This window comes from Eleginops maclovinus, chromosome 3, assembly GCF_036324505.1.
Source record: "Eleginops maclovinus isolate JMC-PN-2008 ecotype Puerto Natales chromosome 3, JC_Emac_rtc_rv5, whole genome shotgun sequence".
NCBI classification, from domain to species: domain Eukaryota; kingdom Metazoa; phylum Chordata; class Actinopteri; order Perciformes; family Eleginopidae; genus Eleginops; species Eleginops maclovinus.
Window position 1 is genome coordinate 9,183,114 of NC_086351.1, and position 22,486 is coordinate 9,205,599.

Consider the following 22,486-nt stretch of genomic DNA (forward strand, 5'->3'; position numbering starts at 1 on the left):
CATCGGGCAAAAGAATTTGAAGGTATGATTGAGCAGCTTTGATACAGGATTTGGAGAGAACCTAAAGTAAACCCACTTTTGCGTCTGAATAAGAGGAAACCGGTGCTTTGAACTATTATTTCTCATTTTCTTTAGCTGATGTTGGTGTATTTACTCCTAGCCTGATACCTACAGTGGAAATAAAACTCTAAATTTTATATGCCAGATTGAGACGACAGAGAGACGATCAAACTTGACTCGTATGAAACAGTTTTGCCTCAAAGGCCAACATGGTGTCTTTCAAAGATGTTTGATGGTGGCTGCTTAAAAGTCAGCCATGTCGTTTGACAAGCAGACTTTGACAGACATATCAGGGTATACCGGCAATATCAGGGATAAAATGAACCTGACAGATGGAAAGAAATTTCAGACGAGTGCTCTTCCTCCTCGTCCTTAAAGTCTCGTTTGAAAACGCTGCTGCTGGCTATATATGATCAGCGTTAATAAGGAGAGGAGCTCTGACTTGATCAATCATAGAATTTGGCAGCAGAGCAGTAGAGCACACAGAGGGTAGTCTGATTATTTCCGCCCCTAGAGTCTGCTGCTCCATCCTGAGAGGCTGTATTCATTTTAACAGTGGGTCCCTGTTGTCTCTGCAGCTCTCTTCCTCTTTCACACCCATTCCATCATCTCTATTCTCTCTTCCCCTCTCATATTCCTCCCGCCTCTATACACAACAATATCCCAATGTGGTCAACCCATACGTGAGAGGCATCGGCTATTTACACTGACAAAAGAGCATTTTAGTGTCAAACACCACACAAGGTTATTACTGTCAATGTCTATACTACAGGCTATAGAGGATTTGATGATGGCTTTTCTCTTTTTATGATGATCGTGCAGCTAAGAGGAAATGACAGCTCCAGGATTGGCTTTTCTAGCCTGAATCTTCCCCTCTGTTGTCTGATCTTGTCAACCTTGTGCATTTTCTGACTCTGTTTTAGTTTATATGAGGAATGACACTGGCTGTGGTTTCTTGAAGTTATCAGGTATGTTTATAATATTTTTAATTTTCAAGTCTTTTGTGTACACATGGCATGTTTGGGATGTCTGCTTGGAAAAAGTATCCTTTGAGTCTTCTTCCAGCTTCCTCTTTAAAGGGAGTTTTTTTAAATTAGCATTTAGGATACAGGGGTGGAAGGTAAAGTATGCTGCAAAGATTGAAGAGTCACTTGAGGAAACTTTGTGATATTGGGCTAAATAAAAATAAATTGACTTGACCTGATTCATATCCATCCAGGCCAAAGCTAGACTAATGGCAGTCCGACAGAAGAATGTTGCAAGCAGAGCAAATCAATGAAGAAAAAATATTGTGATAACTCGTATTTCACTACATAAGAAAGACAACTGATAATACGTTAGAAGGATGTTGATGGAAACAATAAAAGATAATGAGTTTAAATTACAGTGACTGAAATACGAATTAACCAGCTCAGTGTCAACCTGCAAATTTCATGACAACCACATGTCTTCATCATACAGCAGATTATAGGTTCACTAATACTTGTTGTTTTCATATCCCACGATTTTAAATGGATTCACTTAACAAGCATTAGTAAATTAGTAATTGTTGACATGACATCCATAGTGTATCACATTAGTTGCCTTATAGGTCTGAGAGCCTTCATCTTCCAAGTATTTATTTGTTGTGGAAATAAACCTAACTTCAAGAAGTTCTAACACTCAATATCAAAAGGTACAAAGGGAGCACAAACATGGATCTTCACAACAAAATAAGATTTATCATAATTGTACCGATTCACCACCTGAACAAATATAAGCATGTTTTTTAAATGGCCAGAATAATTTGATGAAACAGATATAAGTCTATGTTTTCCAAATGTCTGTGAGCTACATCTTAAAACTATTCAACACTGGAGCTCTACAAGCTTCTTTGTATTTTCCGTGCACTATTTCCCATGCATTGGGAGGAATATTAGAGACGACTCAATGCATCGTAGCACTCACACCTAAATATCTTTGTTTTAATTAAACTAAACTACAAGTGTTTGCATCTACAGCATCCACTTTAAACACATGTTCTCTCTACTTTGTAAAATGCAGTAACAGAAAACTGTCCTTTATCATGAGGAAACATTATGACAACATACCTCACATAACACTCATTGTCAATCCAAGGAGCAGTGTGAGTTATTCAGGGAGTGCAGTGAAACACGACAAGATGTGGAGGTCAGGGGGCTGGATGGGAGTAGATGAGTTTATCTTCAACTCATGGTTTTGGTCTTGACTTATAATAAATGTCGGCTTAGATATTATCGTTACAATTCACCATGGCCATGTTTTCTTCATAGGTTCAGACAGTTGTCACATGTTGATGGTGGGTGTAATCATTCCTCCTCTCTATACTTGCTGTGAAGTGATCCTTTACTAACATGACTACATCTTAAAGAAGATGGTGGACAAATCCCTAGAGCTTGTTCAGTCATGGTAAAAGTTATATTTCCATCGGATTGATTTCTTGTTGAGCTGCATAAAATGATACTGTAGTAGCATAATAGATGTGTGCATTTAGAGTTCTCATTAAAGCTTTGATTTTGGTTCAGAAAAATGTAATATCTATTGAAGCAACTTTAGATTTATACTCCACAATGCAGAAGAGTAGAAGTCAAGACTTTGTTAGAATCTGGTAACACAGGAAGACGGAAGTCGGGTTATTCCTACTGAAGTCAAAGTGCAGCAGAACCTCTATATTGTAGATATATTATTTGATAGTGTGGACAATCTGTGGAAAAACCAAGGATTGATTAAGGTCCTTTCTTTCCTCTACTGATTTGCTTACTGCAAGTCATCCAAGGGTAATTCACTTGCTCTCTCTTTCCCACTGTCTCTGTTCATCCACTCCTCCCTCACTTCCTCCTCATCTGCAGTCTCCCACCACGTAAACGGCAAAGTGCGGCAGGGTCTTTAGCTACAGTTTTTACTCACAACGGACTCGACAGTCAATGAGGAAGGCTGTGAGCATGTATGAGCGGGCCCTAATGATATTAATCCTCTGTAAATTAACAGTGGACAAAGGCAAGATTTCATCAGAAATTAGCCTCTCTTAAATATTGTTCAAGAGGCGTGAAGAGCTGACCCATTGCTGCTGGTGCTACTTACACAGCTCCCACGCTGACTACTCCTGCTGTGATTTAGAGGAGTTGTTGGTGGGCTGCAGTACTTATTTATGACTTTAAATAAAGTGAAGTTGTAAAAAAAGACAGACATGGAGGATCAATTGAATAGTTGGTATACCACATGCCCATGTATGAGTGCACACATGCCACATGTCAGATTGTCCCTGATATGTATATAGGGTTCACTTGCAGACTACAACAGCAGGACTGACCTACATTTCATAGACACACAGATTGACACACACACACACACACACACACACACACACACACACACACACACACACACACACACACAAGTGTTTCCTCCTCAGTTTTAGTCTTTTGGAGAGGAAAAGCCTCTCAAACAGCACCTGCATCAACACAGCTCACTAAAATTCCCAACTGAAGCCCAGAGTAAGAAAATATGTTCAGGGATGTTGACACTACCAGACAGAGAGGCCAACTTCACCTGTTTAATGGGAAACTCTGCCTCTGACTCTAATGGCAGAGTGAAGACAGGATCAGCTCCACAATTCAGAGCAAGTGTAGAACCCTGCATTAAAGTCCAAAGACAGAGAGCATACTTCAGTAACGTGATTAAATACCATTTTTATCATTTATGACAGCTTTTCAAGGAAAAATAGAAGAAAGGAGAAGGTAGACAGTGGTACAAATATCTCAAGATATTGAGGAAATGTCTTCCTTCAGTTCATGCTCAAATATGAAGTAGCATTGAAAAGGTATAATCAGAATGACATGTTGGCATTAAATGTTTGTCTCATGTTCATTTTTGGCATCAAGTTTGCTTGGGAATATTATGTACTACACCTTTTTCAGTCTGCTGATAACCTTGATGCTCTTTTTAGGATTCAATGTCATGTCAAGTACTCGAACATTATAATTAACTACAATAGATTAATATATAGCAACTTGGACATCACAAACACTGCTTACAGGCTACTGCAGCAACAATATACAGTATATTATAATAACAATCTGAACAATTATCAACAGGCATTTTTAATATCAACTTTCCATGCAGTTCTGCTGAGGGCCTAAATCTTTGAAAACAAGTCCCAATTATATGCTTGTATTTTTTTATAATTGCTGTGAAGGGGTTTACAACTGTCAACAAAGTCAATGTCACTGACCAAACATGCAACAGTGGTGCAATAGAGCTCTACAACACACAGGAATACAAATATCAGACTATACAGGCGATACTTAATAAATGTCAGTATTTTTCCATTGTTGTTCTGAGGCTTAGGAGATCGGAGTTATATATAATCATATTTCTGCTCTATTGCAACAATTGCAACAATATGTCTTGTGAAACAGTAGAGAAATTAGAAGAATAATGAACAATTATTTCACAGTCAATCACTCATTGTCCTCAACTTCAAGAAAACTACTTCGATAAAAACAGACAGCTGGACAACACATAATCAACGGTGTGACAGTTTAACATATTCCCATTAAATTTATGTCAGGCGTGCGCGACAGGTACAGTCGCAGGTAGCAGGGGCAGAGGTGCTGACATATACACAGCCATCATATTATCTCTGTTGCCATGACTACAGCTGTCAGCAGCTTTCAGATGGGGCTGAGGGTGGGGGTGAGAGGGGCAGAGAAAGCTTTGACTGGCAGCTGTGACAGCTAAATAATCTTGTTGGTCGTGCTTTCATAGAACCACGCATGCACGCAGCGCGCACACGCGCACACACACACACACACACACACACACACACACACACACATACACACACACACACACACACACACACACACACACACAAGCAGGTGTAACCGGCTGAAAGACGGCTGGGTCTTCTGACAGCTGATGAGAACTTTTAATGACACACCGTACCACAGAGCTTAGGGTCCTCGTATGTACACAGGGATGTATGTTTCTCTATGTCTTTATTCTTATTTCACATACGTATTTCACCAATAAGCAAGATTAGGCCGATAGATGCACGAGGTGTCGTCCAATTAAATCGAAACAAACCACTGCTTACTGAATCCCAACCAGCTAAGTGACAGAGAGCGTGGATAACACGCCTGGGGAGATGTAAGAGATATAAGCCCTAAAAATCCCACAGGGATTGTTCTTATTGCTCAATCACGGCAAACTCTATCCTTGCCTTCTGCAGGTTAAAGAAAAAGATATTGCAATGTGTTTGTCTAGTCACTTTTAATAACAGCTCCAAAGTAAAGGAATACAGGAGATTTGACTCAAATGAAATGTATACTGGCAGGAAATAAAATTCAAATAAAAAGATCCCTATTTATCAGCTGACATAGCCTTTGCACACCACAGCAATTGCCTCCATAGACTTGCATATTGTCAACTATAAAGACTCTTGCTCTGTTATCATTTGTGCTCTCTTCACAAGCTCAGAAAGAACCTGGATCTCTGAGGACTGTTGAAAGTCATTCTCGGAAACAGGAAATCACTTAGTGAAGTAGAAGAAAAGGAAGCAGGTTGAAGGGGAGCAGGTAACCCAGAAAAATTCAATTACAACACTCAGTCACAAAAAATATTAAAAAGAACTAGAAACCTCCACAGATTGATGACACCTAACAGTGTGAGATCATTGTAGGTTGAGTTTTTCATTTAAAAGAAAGGAAGTCTGGAGCACACAGCGGCGTGCCCTCCAAAGGACTTCTGGCACGGCTGTAATTCCACAAAACTTCTCATCCTGAGTACGAGAGCGTGCCAGCAAATGGGTGAATGCCTGTTGCAAGTGGCCAATTTTTCACTGCTTCTATGAGGAGGCAAGGCTATTCTTCCCCTTTCTGCCTGTGAACACTGGGTTTTCAATGAGGCCCTTTCAGAAGAATGAACTTGGAGAAACATGTAGGTGATGGATGGCATTTCCCAAAGCTTTGTCTTGTAATTAGTTGTGGTTCAAGAGCCCAGGGGCCCTTGAATAATTTTCAAACATTTATTTTCTTTTAAGACAGGATCTTCTGTCAATATTTCAGATTGATTTGTCCAGCTAATAACAGGTAAATAAAAAAGTCTCCCCCCACGATCAAAGTGCCAAAAAGTTTATATTGGAAATCGATATCAATGGCTGTTTTCTAATTTAAATTAAATGCACATTCTACTAACCAATTTGAACAACATATTATTTTTTTTAACTATAATGCTTTGTCCTAGACCTGAATTGTTTTGGTGTAAGAAACATTGCTGTTGACATTTGGAAAATCATGTTATTTTTGGCGCTTTGAGAAGAGGAAGACAAGTGCCATCTTCTTCCATTATATTCCAGAGAAAGAAAGCATCTGTTATCCATCTCCAACATATCAGAAACTCACACCAACACATTTGAATGATAAAAAGCTACACACATAGGAGGTAAAATAAGATGTTGTGGTCAAATAAGCTTTAGTTATGAGAATTAAGCAATAGTATTAAGTTTAAATTAACTGAGCAAATGCTAAAAAGAACATCCAGGACAGTTGGATGAAAACACTGCATGATACGACTCAGACACAGTATGCGCCTGCAGGAAAGGCAGTGGTCAACAGACACATGCCACATTTTATGACACAAGTCTCTCGTGACATGCATTGAGGTCATTTTTGCAATGCCCTTTTTGCTTTTAGCCATGAGTCATGTCTGATGTATGGAAATTGTAGGAGCAGAATTAATGATTCATGTCATGTCAAAAGGGGAAACAGCATAAAAAATAAGAGAAAGAAAGACAACCCTGTAACCAATACAAGCTGAGGGGCACGTAGGGAGACAAACAGCTCGCACACTCAAGTAAAAAGAAATGTAAAAGCATTCAATGCAATTGAAAATATTAATCCTCTGATATTTTAATCCTGAATAAATGGAGCTACAGGCTTTAAGTATCCAGCACATTCCTGTGCATCTATAGAGGATGAAGAAGGGGCACGATGTGAACAGCCAGTGGCAGTGAGGAGAGGTCACACGTGCCATGATGAATTACAGTAGCCGGGCTTGTCTTGGCTGCTTGTTCATTAATGAGTCCTCTTAGGGGAGTGTGCTGCGACAAAACAAAAGGACACATCAACGGGACATCAATTCTCATCAGCTCTTTACAGTGTGTCTGCAGTGTGCAGCTTGTTTTGGATCTGCTTGTGTGCTCTCATAATGGAGTGTAGCTTCCCTAATCTTTAAATGACAAAAGCTAATTTGCCTATTTTCTGCTTGCACTCTATTTTCATTACACTTATAGGACTGGAAACACCAGTGACACATAATACAGGCATTATCAGAGTTTGAGTATAAAAACAACTTGAGTTTTATTACAATTCACACCTAAAGGTCTGGTTACCGAAATCAACCAATGGGAGGATAATACGTTTATTCTCCTTATTTAGGAAGACAAGTCAGATTTATAGTTATATATGATGAAGAGTTCATTCAGTCAATGTTATTCTTATTATAAAGCCTAAACTTAGAAATGATTAAATATCAAATCTATCCTCACTTAAAAACAGCCCGTTGACACAGAGATGATAAGATTGGATGACAAACACAATCTGTCACATGCTAGCACTGAGCTACCAATAACTGGAGGTGTGGAATTCTCTTCCCTGAGTGAAACTGCTAAAACACGTTAAAAGCTGCCTGATAACACATTGTGTTAAAGGCAAATGCCAACTCTCTCTCTATGGATTACAAGTGTGGTTTAAGTGGAATGTAGTGTGTGTGTGTGTGTGTGTGTGTGTGTGTGTGTGTGTGTGTGTGTGTGTGTGTGTGTGTGTGTGTGTGTGTGTGTGTGTGTGTTGTTATGTTTGCCAGATACCGAGTGTGTTAAATGACAACCATGAGTGCAGGCCCACGCCGCCCACCCACTGCACAATGGGCAATGTGATAAAAAAAAAGGCTAATGGACGAACAGATGAATACAAATTTGAATCAATGGATGGATGAAGAGTTGGATGGTGTTCAGGATTTTAGGTTCAGTTATGCAACCATTTAAAAGCAGCAGAAGTTACCTTATGGGTTATAGCATTAAATGAAACCAGGAAACCCCATTGTAGAATTGAAATTCCCTACCTCTTGAACTTAAATACTATGGATTAACAGTACATTTCTTTATTTAACTGCTCACTGCAACGTCAATTTTAATGTACAGAATACACCTTACATCATCATAGTGTACATAACCCCTTGGCATTGAAGATGTTCCCTTGACCTGAATGCTTTGCTGAGAAAGGAGAATGTCAACTATCTTCGCTTGGAGACCGGTAAAGCTTTTACTATAACTAAAAGTATGTTTAAGACCCTTTCAGAGAGTGTATGTGTGGATACCTGTGTCGTACTTGGGCTAGCAGCAGTGTGTGTATGTGTTTGAACTACCAAGCAGAAACAGCCAAGCTCGTTTTAACCGAAAAAAGCAGGTTTTTCTTCATTGGAAAAACTGTATTACATCACATGCAAACAGAAAGAGCTTATTTTTTAATGCAAAAAAGTGTTTATAATTGCTGTGAAAAAAAAAATGTATACTGGGTACACTATGTCAGTAGCTTCACAAGGCATCTTTGCTTCCACTAATGGTCGTCATGTGTGATATCTAACTGGACGTGTATTAGTAAAATACACATGCCATTAACAGGAGAACACCATAAAGTGCCTTGTGCCAGTTTTTCATCCTGCACTGTATGCACTTTTGACCTGCACCCTCATGTACTTTGGACTTGCATCTCCAAATTGATCTTATATTCAGGTTCAAGGTTCAAGGCTTTATTTGTCATATGCACAGCAGATACAGCGTATATGTTGGCAATGAAAATCTTATGTCGCGTGCTCCTCCAACAACTCAACATACATGGTGCAAATAACATAAATAAAATAGTGCAAAAAGAGAGAAGAATATTTACAGTAACAGCAATAAAGATTTGAGGATGTGAAATATATACATATGTGGAATACATTGAAAGTATTTAAACACTTTACACTGTTGAATGAGGAGGTATGGACAGATGCATATATTATGTATAGCAGATATATATGGCAGATATGTACAATATATAGATATGTGTACTATAAACAGATATGTATGGCAGATGTGTATAATATATATATATATGTATGTGTGTACTATAAAAAGATGTGAGTAGACATTCACACAGCTCAGGAGTTCAGTAGTCTTATAGCCTGTGGTATAAAACTGTCTCTGAGTCTGGTGGTCTTGGTCCGGATGCTGCGGTACCGTCTGCCAGACGGCAGCAGACAGAACAGATTGTTGCTGGGGTGATGGGGGTCCTTTAATATCCTACCGGCCTTCTTCCTACACCGCTGGGTGTAGAGGTCCTCCATGGATGGCAGCTCCGTCCTGGTGATGTGCTGAGCAGTTTTCACCACCCTCTGTAGAGTCTTACGGTTGAGGGCGGTGCAACTGCCATACCAGGCGGTGATGCAGCCAGTCAGGATACTCTCGATGGTGCACCTGTAGAAGTTGCAGAGTATCCTGGAGTCCATGTTGAACTTCCGCAGCCTGCGGAGGAAGAAGAGCCGCTGTCGAGCCGTCTTGGATATGACCCTGGTGTGATGTGTCCATGTCAGGTCCTCACTGATGTTTACCCCGAGGAACCTGAAGCTGCTGACTCTCTCCACAGGATTCCCGTCGATGGTGATGGGTGTGTGTGCCTCTCTCTGCCTCTTCCTGTAGTCCACAATCAGCTCCTTTGTTTTGCTGACGTTGAGATGGAGGTTGTTGTCCTGGCACCAAGATGTCAGGGCTCTGACCTCCTCTCTGTACGCCGTCTCGTCGCCGTCTGTGATCAGGCCGATGACGGTCGTGTCGTCAGCAAACTTGATGATGGTGTTGGAGCTGTGTGTGGCCACGCAGTCGTGCGTGAACAGGGAGTAGAGGAGAGGGCTGAGCACACAACCCTGAGGGGCTCCGGTGTTGAGGGTCAAGGTGGAGGATGTGATGTTCCCCATCCGCACTGCCTGGGATCTGCCCGTCAGGAAGCTCATGATCCAGTCACAGAGGGCGCTGTTGAGCCCAAGGTCCCTGAGCTTAATGATGAGCTTGGAGGGCACAATGGTGTTGAATGCTGAACTGTAGTCAATGAACAGCATTCTCACATAAGTGTTCCTCTGGTCCAGGTGGGAGAGGGCAGTGTGGAGGGTGAGGGAGATGGCATCATCCGTGGACCTGTTTGCTCTGTAGGCAAACTGCAGGGGGTCCAGTGAGTCAGGGAGGGAGGAGGTGATAAAAGTTTTGACTAACCGCTCAAAGCACTTCATGATGATGGAGGTGAGTGCAACTGGGCGGTAGTCATTGAGGCAGATGGGTTTTGTCTTTTTGGGGACAGGGACAATGATGGACTCTTTAAAGCATGTGGGGACTACAGACTGGAGCAGTGACCTATTGAAAATGTCTGTGAACACATCTGCCAGCTGAACTGCACACACCTTGAGAGCACGGCCAGGGATGCCATCAGGTCCCGGAGCCCTGTGTGCGTTGATCCTTTTCAGAGATCTACACACATCTGCACTGGTTAAAACCAGTGAGCAGGGATCCTGGGCCTTTGGTGCCTCCACAGCCGGGGGCTTCTCAAAGCGTGCATAAAATGTGTTCAGTTCATCTGGGAGAGATGCAGACACTTCCTCAGCACCACTCGTTGTCCTTTTGTAGTCTGTTATTGTTTTTAGTCCAGACCACATATTTCTGGCGTTGGAGCCCTTGTAGTTCGACTCCACCTTGTCCCTGTATTGTCTTTTCGCACTGCTAATAGCTCTCCGGAGTGCATACCTGGAATTCCTGTACTCATCCAAATCACCGCCGCTGTGCGCGATGGCCCGTGCTTTAAGTTTAGCTCGGACCTCGCCGTTTATCCAGGGCTTCTCATTTGGGAATGTCCGTACAGTAATCCGCGGCACGACGTCATCGATGCATTTGCCGATGTAGCAAATGACCGCGTCAGTGTGTGTGTTTATATCGTCCTCCTCAAACACACACCACTCCGTGATGCCAAAGCAGTGGCGGAGAGCAGAGTCAGACTGCTCGGACCAACGCTGCACTGTCCTTGTCACAGGTCGGTCCCTCTTCAGTCTCTGCCGGTAAACGGGGAGCAGAAGAAGAGATATGTGGTCTGACTTGCCGAAGGGGGGGCGGGGGAGGGCTTTATATCCATGCCGGAAAGGAGTGTAAACATGGTCCAGTGTATTTCCACCGCGCGTGGGGCAGCTGACGTGCTGATAGTATTTCGGCAGGACTTTCTTCATGTTGGCTCTGTTAAAATCCCCGGCCACAATAAATGCGGCCTCTGGCCGAGAAGTCTCTGTCCTGTCGATAATCCCATACAGCTCCTCCAGCGCTGTGTTGTTGTCAGCGTGCGGCGGAACATACACTGCTGTTAGAACAACAGATGTGAACTCCCTCGGCAGATAAAAAGGCCGGCATCCGATCATGATGTGCTCTAGGCTGGGAGAACAGTCCGAAGAAATGATCTCCACATCTGAGCACCAGTTGTTGTTAATCATGAAGCAGACACCTCCTCCCTTGCTCTTCCCTGACTTTATTGTCCGGTCCTGGCGATGAATGGAGAATCCGTGTGGAACAATGGCGGCGTCCGGTATCGTGGGGTCGAGCCAAGTCTCCGTGAAAACCAAAACATTACAGGTCTTAATGTCCCGTTGAAATGCCACCCTGCTACGGAGTTCGTCCAGCTTATTATCCAGGGATTGGACATTTGCCAGAAGTAAACTCGGTAGAGGAGGCCTGTTTTCACGTTTCCTCAGCCTGACCAGGACCCCGGCCCGGGAACCTCGTGGTCTCTTCCTCCTGCGCTCCACAGGTAGAGCTCCAGCAGGTAAACACGGAGACTCTCCATTGTTTGCAGGTCGTCGTGGATTATTGCTGTCCACCAGCGACCTGATGTGTAAAAGTTGTTCTCTATCATATTGGATGATAGGGCTCGCTTGGGCGGTTTGCATGTTGCAAAAAAAGTTAAAAACAACCAACAAAGTAAAACAATAAAAACACTAAGATGTGGGGTTGTTGAGGAGCTCGAGACACGGCAGCCATCCTCGGCGCCATCTTGGGAGGGGAATCATTTAGCCAATACAGATGTCACTAAATAAACCAGGATTTATATCTTCAGAGTTATGACTATCATAATCAGAATCCCTTTATTCGTCCCACAAAGGGGACATTTTTGATTCATTACAGCAAAAAGAGCCCAAGACAGCTTAATGTAAAACCAAGACACAAAAATATATACAACAATTACACAATTATACAGAAGACACAAAAATAGACCTCAGAAACCGTTCTGAGGTATAGCAGCCAGGTAGATATTGCACAGTAATTAACTATATATTTCCTCAATTTCCCTCGGGATAAATAAAGCTTCTTGAATCTTGAATCTTGAATCCGTATATATATATATTGCACATGCTGTGGGGTGTTATATTCTGTGTTGTTATATGTGTATGGGTCTACCGGGGGCCATGATGGTTGTACAGTCTGACCGCTGCAGGAAGGAAGGACCTGCGGTATCTCTCCGTGAGACACCTCGGGTGCAGCAGCCTGTCACTGAAGGAGCTGCACAGTGCGGACAGGGTGTCCTGGAGGGGGTTTATGTTCTGATAATAGTCTTTTTAAATTTAAGACATTCCAATTCCACTTTCCCAGGTTCTCAGATATGAACATTGCTGCTTTTTCTCTTTGTTACATCCTCATAAATCAAATATATAAGCACTCGATACCATAAAAAATACAAAGGCTTAGAACTCTCGGGCTTTGTAACTTTTTATTTGTTTTGTAGACCAAAGTTTAACCAATTATCAACAAACTTTTAAAAGGAAAGGTCTTCCCTGTAGGTAAAATAAATGTACGGGAGGGAAGGGACCACCAAAGCACAGATATTCCAGACACAGCACCACGCCTGTCTGCTGTAGACATGAGGAGGTACTGAGCCAGATCAACCTACTACTGGGATATTCATATACGGCCAACCCTGCCCAGCCTGAGGCCATCTGCTGCCCTCCCTCTAATCCAGGGGCTTGTCACTGATGATTAGCCGGCCGTTCTATCACTCTCCCTCAGCGTCTACCATTATATACAGTATTTCTGCTTTATTATGTCAATACTAGTGTTATGGCATGGCGTAGAGTGCTCTTAGCCTAGATGCATACAAATCCTCTATGCTTCATCTCATCATCTTTGTCTCTCCCCCTCCCTCCTTCTTTATTTCAGGACTATTGTGCTGTTGTTGCGGCTTAAATAAAGACATGCAGACTCCCTTTTTGACTCTACAAATTAACCACCTTCTTCAATTCCGGTTGCCATGTACACCTTAAATATACCAAAGTCTTTTTTTGGCACTAAAGAATTAAAATGCAGATAGATATGAGCAGCCGTTTCAAGGATAAAGCACCTACTGCTTGAATGCAAATGAGGTCAATGGCATCAATCAAGGCTATAATTGAAGGATTTACTACCAACTTGACTTTTGAAATCAGTTTGAAAGCCTTCTCTCTCAGATTGTGAGCAATAAGATCTGCCTTTTAGTGTGAAGGTTGACTCTCTGGAGAGGGTAACAGACATGGTAATAGTTTAGAATTAAAAATAGATGGACAGATTTCACCGAAATCATGTCAAAAAGTATTGAATTGATTGGAATGAAATTTGGTAAAAATGTAAAGGAACTATAATATCATCATGCTAATCATGGTTCATGGTTTATGTTGAATGTACATTTTAGGATTGGCTATTGCACATAAGAGTCAAAGTTTTGAATGTAACAATTCATATTCTCAATATAGGAAATGATAGGAAACACATTGATGTTCTAAGGATGAATTGTAACCAATTTGATAGTGCTAAACTTTATTTTTGTTATATTACTCTTAGTCTTGCTTACTAAAAAGTTGGATCTTTATTACTGATTGTGTGTCGGCTTACGTTACCATTGTCATTGTGAGTGTGTTAGCAGACTGACGTTAGCGATTAGCTCAAAGCACTGCTATGCACACAGACAAAGCAGCTAGTTACAGTAAATTACTCTTCTCTAATTTGCATCTGCATTGTATCATTGTGCAGTCAAATTTAAATGAAACTGAAGCACAACAAGTACAAGTCAGAAGACTGAGGGGTCAGCCCTATTCTACAGACCAACACCATCAAATCAGGGATTGGCAACTACTGTCACAAACAATTACCTAAAGCCACTGTCCTGTCACTGTTGCTTAGGGCACTCTGAGGAATTACTGCACCATGTTTACTCAACAAACCAAGAACACATGGTCCAACAAAAAACAAGCATAAAATCATTCAGAAATGGGGTCAAAACTGCAGCAGTGAGAAGTGACTTTTAACAACAAAAGCATTGTGATTATATAAGACACAAAGCAGCAGCTCAGTATTCAAAAGTAATATTGTCATGATACTTAGCCAGATTTAATAGCTTTTATATATCATTCTTTAAGCACACAGTAGATTATAGCAGTCTGTGTATACAGTTTATGACATTATCTAATGATGAATTAATCTTCTTGCTGCAAAACGATCCAGTTCTACATCAGCTTACCCTAAAGACAGCAAAGCAACAACACTACTACTGTGCAACAAGACGCTTTTATGTTCAAAATGGATTTTAAAATATGCCCATGTATTCCCAACAGCAGAGCAAAAACAATATGGCCAGTGGGAGAGATGAAGGATAGGGCTGCTGTATGGACAGCAGAATATTTACTCCTGAGCCTCCTCCATCTCTAAGGCTTTATTAGAGTAGCAGCACAGCCTCTAAATGTCACTGCTTTCTTCAATGACGCCGCTATTCCTTTCAGCCCAGTGAAGCCGCCTCGTTACCTCTCATGGGAGTAAAAGGCCTGTTTTGAATACCACTCCCTGACCACGAAAGTACTCGGCTTCCTCAATGTGGGCACATCATTTGTTTGTGTTTCAACTGGTGGCTCAGTGCAGATTTGAACAGTCACCACAGGGATGTGACCACTGTGAAACCCAAGCCCTCCATTTATTTTTAAAGAAGACTGGAGAAAAACTAGTTGGTAAAGCTCGGGAAATTAGGGAGGCGAATGTATTCATACCAGATTATAAGGAATGACTGGGGAAATACTCCTGTATTACCCCAGTCATTCCATGAATGAAAACAGCAACTAGCCCCAAAAGGCCCTTGAGGAAGACCCTTAACCCTTACCCTTTAGCTAAGAGTAGTAGACATTGTAGATTTCACATAAAAATGTCCAAAGATGACTAAATGTACAGTTTGATGCTGATAAAATTGAGCAAAAAAAGGTAGGTCTGACTTCTATCATATACTTATCTTTTTACAGCAGCTTTTGTCCCTTTGATTTACGAGGTCAAGGCTGATAATCAGGGGGAAAAATCCTCCCCACATAACTCTATCTAAATTAATCTATCACTGATCTGCTTATTCACATAATGTCGGCCCACAAAATACACTGTAGTGTAGCTGACACAGTGCCCCATCTAAAATATGTGATGAGCTATTTGAATATGGTGGAATAAGGCAGCGGGAATCCTCTTATGTCACTCTAAATAAAGTTTTTTGCACGATGTGTAATCTCTAATCCTGCCATGCCTCCTATATCAGTAAAGGCCAGGTTTTAGTGTAAGCTCTACCAAACTCTGGCATCTCGTTAGAATCTTTCTCCAATGGATGGATTGGCTATTTTTAAAAACACAGCAGTTTGGAGTGAAAGAGAGGGGCGGGGGTATAAAGCCATAAAACAGGTCAGGGTCAAATGTGACGTATTGTGCATCGAATATTTTTAAAAGCAAGTGCAATGTAATTGTACACTATTGGCCAGCTCTGTATCAATTTCCACTGGGGTGACGCTAAACCACAGACCGCTGGAGCATGAGCATCACAAAAACTAACTTTGAAATATAGCTTCCTTCCTCTTTTAGACAGAGAGCTGCTGAGGCCAAATGGCTGTCGTTTCCAGAGGAAGGCTCCACAGGCTGCTGAGTGCTCACTTTCCGATGGTTGTAGGGCCAGGCACAAACAACAGACACAATTAGCCTCCATTTCCACTCCAACTGAACTAGTAATGAAAAACAAAAACACAGGCATACGGAATTAAAATAAACCCCATTGGCATACTGTGTAATGAAATATGAAAATCCCAAGGAAATTGTCTTAATTTATATGCAAGGTCTAAATGTGTTTCCTGTTGCCACGGAATTTAAACAGTGGCTGGCCAATTACCTTCCAGACTCCTGATGGCCCTCAGGTGCTATGCTAATTAGGGTCATAGAGGGTCACGTTGTAATGCACTCACCAAAATGAGTCGGGATTCTCCAGGGGATATTCTTGTTTTGGAATGATGCCAGTCACAATCCTGCTGGTATCAAAGCTTCTTCAGCCAACCTGTGTTTGTGTTTCTATTTAAAACAACTGTCAGTTACCATGTGTGCGCAGGTATTAGCAAACGGCTATTTAAAGATAAAGGATTTCAAGGTGTACAGAGAGAGCTGAATCTAAAACCATGGGATAATGGGTGGGGCTGGCGGTCAGGTCAGTTAAGGACATGAGTCAATCAAGTATGCCGCCCAAAATAAATCCTTTAATAGTGTCAGGAAGAGGAGAATATTTAGCTGAAGTCAGTCCACATGCATTTAGAGGATCAGGCAAAACTAAGCATTTCCAATTCCCCACTTAGAACTCTAACTTTTTTTTCGATCTATGTCAAGGCTCTACTTTTGAACTGTTCGTTAAAATGAGTTTGGCTGAGGGCGTTAAGCCATATAAATGACCTTGGCTTTCTGTATTGAACTTGTGAACCTGTCATAACCATTTTCCCTCAGTTTTCTTGCCGGCCTTTTCAGTTGGTCTGTTGTTCTGTAATAGCAGGTGATCGTGCAAGAACCACTAACAATCCTCAGCGAGGCTGACATCCTTCACTGCCAGTGCCTCTCTGAAAAGAGGAGTGTATTCGGCTAACAATGGCCTGTCAGCCGCAGTCACCCTGTCCCTGTGCATTGAAAGGTGACATCAGCGCGACGTGGTGACACACCGTCGCGTTCAGAGCCCTGAAAGCTGAAGTGGTCTTCATTGTATGATACTGACTGAAACTCCATTGTCTCTGCAATGTCATTACAGATGCGGGGCTGACACATGTAAAGGGCTGGTACATTTACACACTCACCCGCATAGACACACACATTCTGGATTTGATCTGTAATGTCTATAAATGTCAGAGAAATATTGAAAATGTCCATCCCTAAACAGCAAAGCATCTAACAGGTTGCCAATCAGAAGCCTGTGCAGTGACCTGGATTGTTTTCTAAAATGTGTTTCAAAATGTTGTGTGGATCTGCATTGATTTATCCATAAAATTCAAACTCTACCAGCTAATAACAAACACAACAAACATGTTTGCATAGTAATAATACCTTGGAGCATTTAGTTTGATAACCAGTGCCTGAATTTTCAGGTCTATGACGTGGAGAGGCAGGTGCTGATAAGTGTGACTTGACACATAGAGGCGAGACGGTCTGTGAAATAAGATTGTCTTGATCAGGGGCCAGGTGCACCATTCGTAATCTGAATGATAGATAATCTGGATCACAGAAAAGATTACGGATCCTGCATTTAGCGCGGCTGGGAGTTAATAAACACAGATCAGATTGGGATGTCAAACATCATTGATACATCATTTGGAACCTGTTGATGCACCTTAACCTCTCAGAAAGATGTAAACATTTTGAATTTCAGATTTTTGCATCATGAAGAAACCGCACAAGAAACACTTACAGTCGAGTGTATAGAGAATGCCAAAATATTGAGAAGTTACATTATTTGTTTTCTTGAATACACCATCACCTCCTGACACCTGTAATTGCTTTGTCCTCGGGCACACATGTGAGATCTTGACAGCTCAAACCAAGCAACCTTGTCGCTCCAACAACAGAATTTAATGAAGCAGGCACACAGTACCAGAATAGGAATAATGCACCTGCCTCACTGTGTGTGTGTGTGTGTGTGTGTGTGTGTGTGTGTGTGTGTGTGTGTGTGTGTGTGTGTGTGTGTGTGTGTGTGTGTGTGTGTGTGTGTGTGTGTGTGTGTGGTGTGTGTGTGTGTGTGTGTGTGTGTGTGTGTGTGTGTGTGTGTTGGCACTTAGCAGTTGAACATGCAGGATGCGGGAATATGTGTAAGATCCATTGTCATCCTGGTGTGAAGATGTATGCCTCCTCACTATTGGCAACGCTTTGGATTTTTTTTGCACATTTTACCGTTGCATTATATAGGAAAACTGTAGCTCTTAAACATAAATACAGCCAGACAGGGAAAGAGAGCGATAATGATGCAGAGGAATAAGTGTGTAGGGAGTGCACAGTTGAGGGGAAGTGACAAAAAGAAAAATGGTGTCAAAATTGCGCATGAGAGGGAGACAAACTCCTTGCAATCTCTCATAGGCCCCGGAAAAACTGTGGCAAGCCATTATGACTGTCATCATCACCACCACGTCCTCGTGCTGGCTATAATCGTTCTCCTTTTTTTCTCCTCAGTTATTTTGCCTGCCACCTTCAGAAATATCACTTGCAGCGTCTGGAGGAGCCTTTTGTCTCTATCTGCCTCATTTGAATACAATTCTCAGAGCAAAAAAACAAAACACTGAACTGTCTCACCTTCCAAAACAGATACATCATATTTTCACACAAGGCAATAAAAGCAATGCAGGCCCAATTCCCCACAGTTTTGAAGACAGGGGCTGTATTTCAGCTAGACTCATCACTATGCAAAACATCAGAGCATTGCTTGCCACAAGAATATTCCCTCCACTGCACACTCTGCAAATGTGCATAAACATCGTCAGATTTGAAGTTTTTTCTTAAAAAAAAAACAAGCTTCCATAGGAAATTAGAAGTATGCAAATGTAGTCGAAATAATCACATGTTGATGTAAAGTACTTGGTTTCAAAGCCCTAAATTGCCTCTATGTGATTTTAATACTCCACAGGCAATTGTGAAAAACCAAAGAGGCACACAAAAAAGAAGACTCCAGGGCAGAAAGCAATGTGCTACCTTTTATTTGGGAAGAAGTGAACAAACTCCAAGCACTGGATTACATTTCAAAGCACAGAGCCTAGAGCTTTCCAGTTTAGGAGCATGTATAGTGTGGGAGAAAGGTGGTGTAGCGTGGGAGAGAGGCGTAATCACTGTGACCTACAGTAGGATAGATGTAGGTTAAGTTAGTCCCTCTCTCTGTGCCTGCAGTGCTCTCTCGGCCTTTCTCTTCCTCAAGTCTTTTTCCTGGGCTGTCTTTCCTGGGTTGTTAAATCCCCGCTCCTTTAATCTCCTTACTCAGCTACATCCTCTTTAAAGATGCAGAACCACAGGAGAGATGTGGTATACGTCACCGGGGACTGGTGCTGGGCGAGGTAGTGTGGGACAAGACAAGTGAGGGTGTTTGATATAGGGTTAGGGGGACTGGTACGGAGAAATATGGTCTTAGACAAATTGTTTTTGTGTTAAAAGAGCACACCTTAACATCCTGAGCACTTCTGTCTAATTGAGGATTAAATCAAGTAATGTAATTCATGCCTAAAGGACTTCCTGTTGTTTTTCTTTCAGTTATTTTCTCAGTGTCCATTATAAATCCCAATACTAATGATCACTGCAACATCTGACCCATCTGGGTATCATGCTTTGTAGTTGGCTTCCCATGCATGTTAACAGTGATAATATAATTGAATGGATCCCACTGTGAGAGTCAGTTGACTCCACATGACTCAATCTCTGATAGACAGTCTCATACAGCAGTGCAGAACACAAGCATACATGTGCAAAGATGAAAAATCTACACTGATATCAATACCATCAAAAACAATTCCACTCCGCTTCCCTCACAAGGGTCTGTTGTGCAGCACTGCCTATCAATCTTCTGCTTGCTGAAACACACAGCAGCAACATTTCAATAATGGTGCATCACCTGAGACACAGGGAGATGAGAGTAATCCATTCAAAAATGGATCACGGTTGTCCTGTGTGCGACATGCAATCCAGCATGAGCAGAGAGCTCTACTGTAGACTTTCTGGGTCATCTTTCATGTGTATGTATCTTTGAAGTTCAGCAGCGCAGTCATATACCTCAAATACCAAATTTATGAGACAACCAAAGTGTGTCATCTGGAAACATAGTAGACCTGCGCAAGTTAATTGAGCATGAAAATGTGTCTGTTTGTGTATCGATCATAGAGCGTTGATATGTTCTCGATAGAAAGGCAGTACTGAAAGATGCACTGATTTTAAATATTACCTAAAATCAAAAAGTTATCACATCATTCAGTGGATATTTTTTCACAGATAATGAACCAATACACATGATCAGATCCCAGGATCAGAGCGTGGGAGGTCGCATAAGATAACAGCAGCAAAAGCACACACTAATTAGCCATCTACCCACTATTGTAAATGTGCCATATGTAAAACAAGGGATCGCATTTAATCTGTAATTAGAGGTTTAGCAGTACCTGTTTCCCAGAAGTAGACAGACGTCTCATCGTCTGTCTGTGCGCGAGCCTCCCAGAAACCACAGAGCAGTAGCAATGTCACCAAAAGGTACCAGCTCCCCTCTGTCCTTATTCTGAGGGTCCCTGCTGCACCCCTCCACCCTAGCCCCATGGTCCGCCACAGGATAAAAGTAAATCCACTCAGCTCAGAAGGTCAGCGAAGGCAGTGTAGAAAAAAATAAAAAATAAAAACACACTAGTCCAAAAGGCAACAAGAAGTGAAGAATGCTTGTTTGAGAGAGTGAAGGTGTGAGTGAGAGTCTGAGTGTTAGAGAGAGGAGTGTGTGTGTGTGGGGTGTGTGTATTCAGTCCTGCACGAGTTGAGGTCCGATACTTGGTCTTGTGAAGGACAGAGAGAGTAGTTTTCTCCTTTTTTTTTGCTCCTAACTTGGCAGGAAGGTCCCAGAGGAGGCTGTCAGTGACTGAGCTGCAGATGGATGCCTCGGTCTCCCTCCTCCATCGTATCCGCTCACACTGTTGCCGTTGCTGCCTCTGTCCTCTGGCTGTGGAGCAGTGACAGTGGGCGAGTGTCTGCAGTGTTGTTCGCCTCCCTCCCTCTCGCTTGCTCCCGCTCACTCTCTCTCTTCGTCTCTTATTCGCTCACTCATTTGCTCTTCTCGCTGTGCCACCCTGCACTCCTTCTCTTTTTCTACTCTAAGCTTTTTTTATATTTTTCTCTCCTGCCCTCATCTTATCTTCTCTCTCTCTCTCTCATTTGCCCTTTTTTTTATCATACTCCCTGCATCTCTGACATGCTCCTACTCCCTTTCTCTTCCTTTCCTCCTCTCCCGTTTTGCTTTCTCCCGCCTAGGGAAACTCCCCCCCCTGCTTCTCCACTCGTCCTCCACTCGCAGGGCTGGGAAGGCGGCTGGAGACCAGCAGTGCTCACACTGGTCTCAGAAGCTCCCATAAGCACTGCTTCTAGGATCAGAGACAAGCAAGGCTTAATGCAGAGCAGGGGGAAGTGAAGGGGGAAGTGAAGGGGGGTGGATGGGGGATGCAAGGAGGAGCAAAACACTAAAGCAGAGTGCAAGAAGGAGATGGGGGGGGGGTATGCTTGTGGGAAAGGGTGTGAAAGTGAAATGATGGAATGGAAGCAGTGACAATGAGGACTTACAGTAACAGCCTCATAATTTGATATTTGAATTTAAAAGACAAAATTTGAAATATCAACAACATATTAGTTTTAGGCCTTTAAGCGTTTCAGCATGAGTGTTTTATGGAGAACAGGTAATGATATCAAAATCCTGACTCGACCACATTCAAATAGAGCAAGTCAGAGAATAAAGCAATACCAGTTTTAGCATTTGTTAAAATTCCAGTTGATAATGCATTGTGCTTTCTTTTGCCAAACAAACAATGCAGCATGTCAACATAGAAGTTGGACTGTAAGGTGCGTATGGCTGATTTAATGAGACACAAAAAGAAAGAAGTGCTAATAAAGAGTGTATGACTACAGCTGTCACTTCTGTTGATGTGCAGAGCAGCCATCTTCAATCAAAATTCTAAATCGAAATGGTACACTCCATAACTTTAGGATGAGAAGCTGGCGTTCCCCTGATTTTAGCAGCAATATTTGATCTTCAGTCAGTAAGCAACTAAAATGTTAACATAGTGGTGAATGTATAAATTAATCTCACTCTCAGTTTATTACTTTATAGAAGGTTGAAAAGGAAAGATTGATGATTAAATGAACGTCTGAGTGGCAGGCTTTGAGTCTGGCAGTCTAAATACCTGTTTCTTTACTTGGCCAAAGCAGTGCATTAGTGGAAGATATACACAACAATGGAGGAAAACAATTCTTGTGATGATCATTCTTTTTTTGCTG

General features: G+C 42.0%; 1 protein-coding gene across 1 annotated transcript in view; it reads right to left on the reverse strand.

The window, feature by feature from the left end:
* The window catches only part of thsd7ab (thrombospondin, type I, domain containing 7Ab), a 122,007-nt gene extending 100,456 nt beyond the window's left edge, over window positions 1-21,551 (reverse strand). Inside the window, exon 1 of the mRNA XM_063879199.1 lies at window positions 20,620-21,551. Within this exon, the coding sequence (XP_063735269.1) occupies window positions 20,620-20,770 (151 nt within the window). The 5' untranslated portion in view covers window positions 20,771-21,551. The remainder of the gene's footprint in view (window positions 1-20,619) is intronic.
* Window positions 21,552-22,486: the final 935 nt, after the last annotated feature.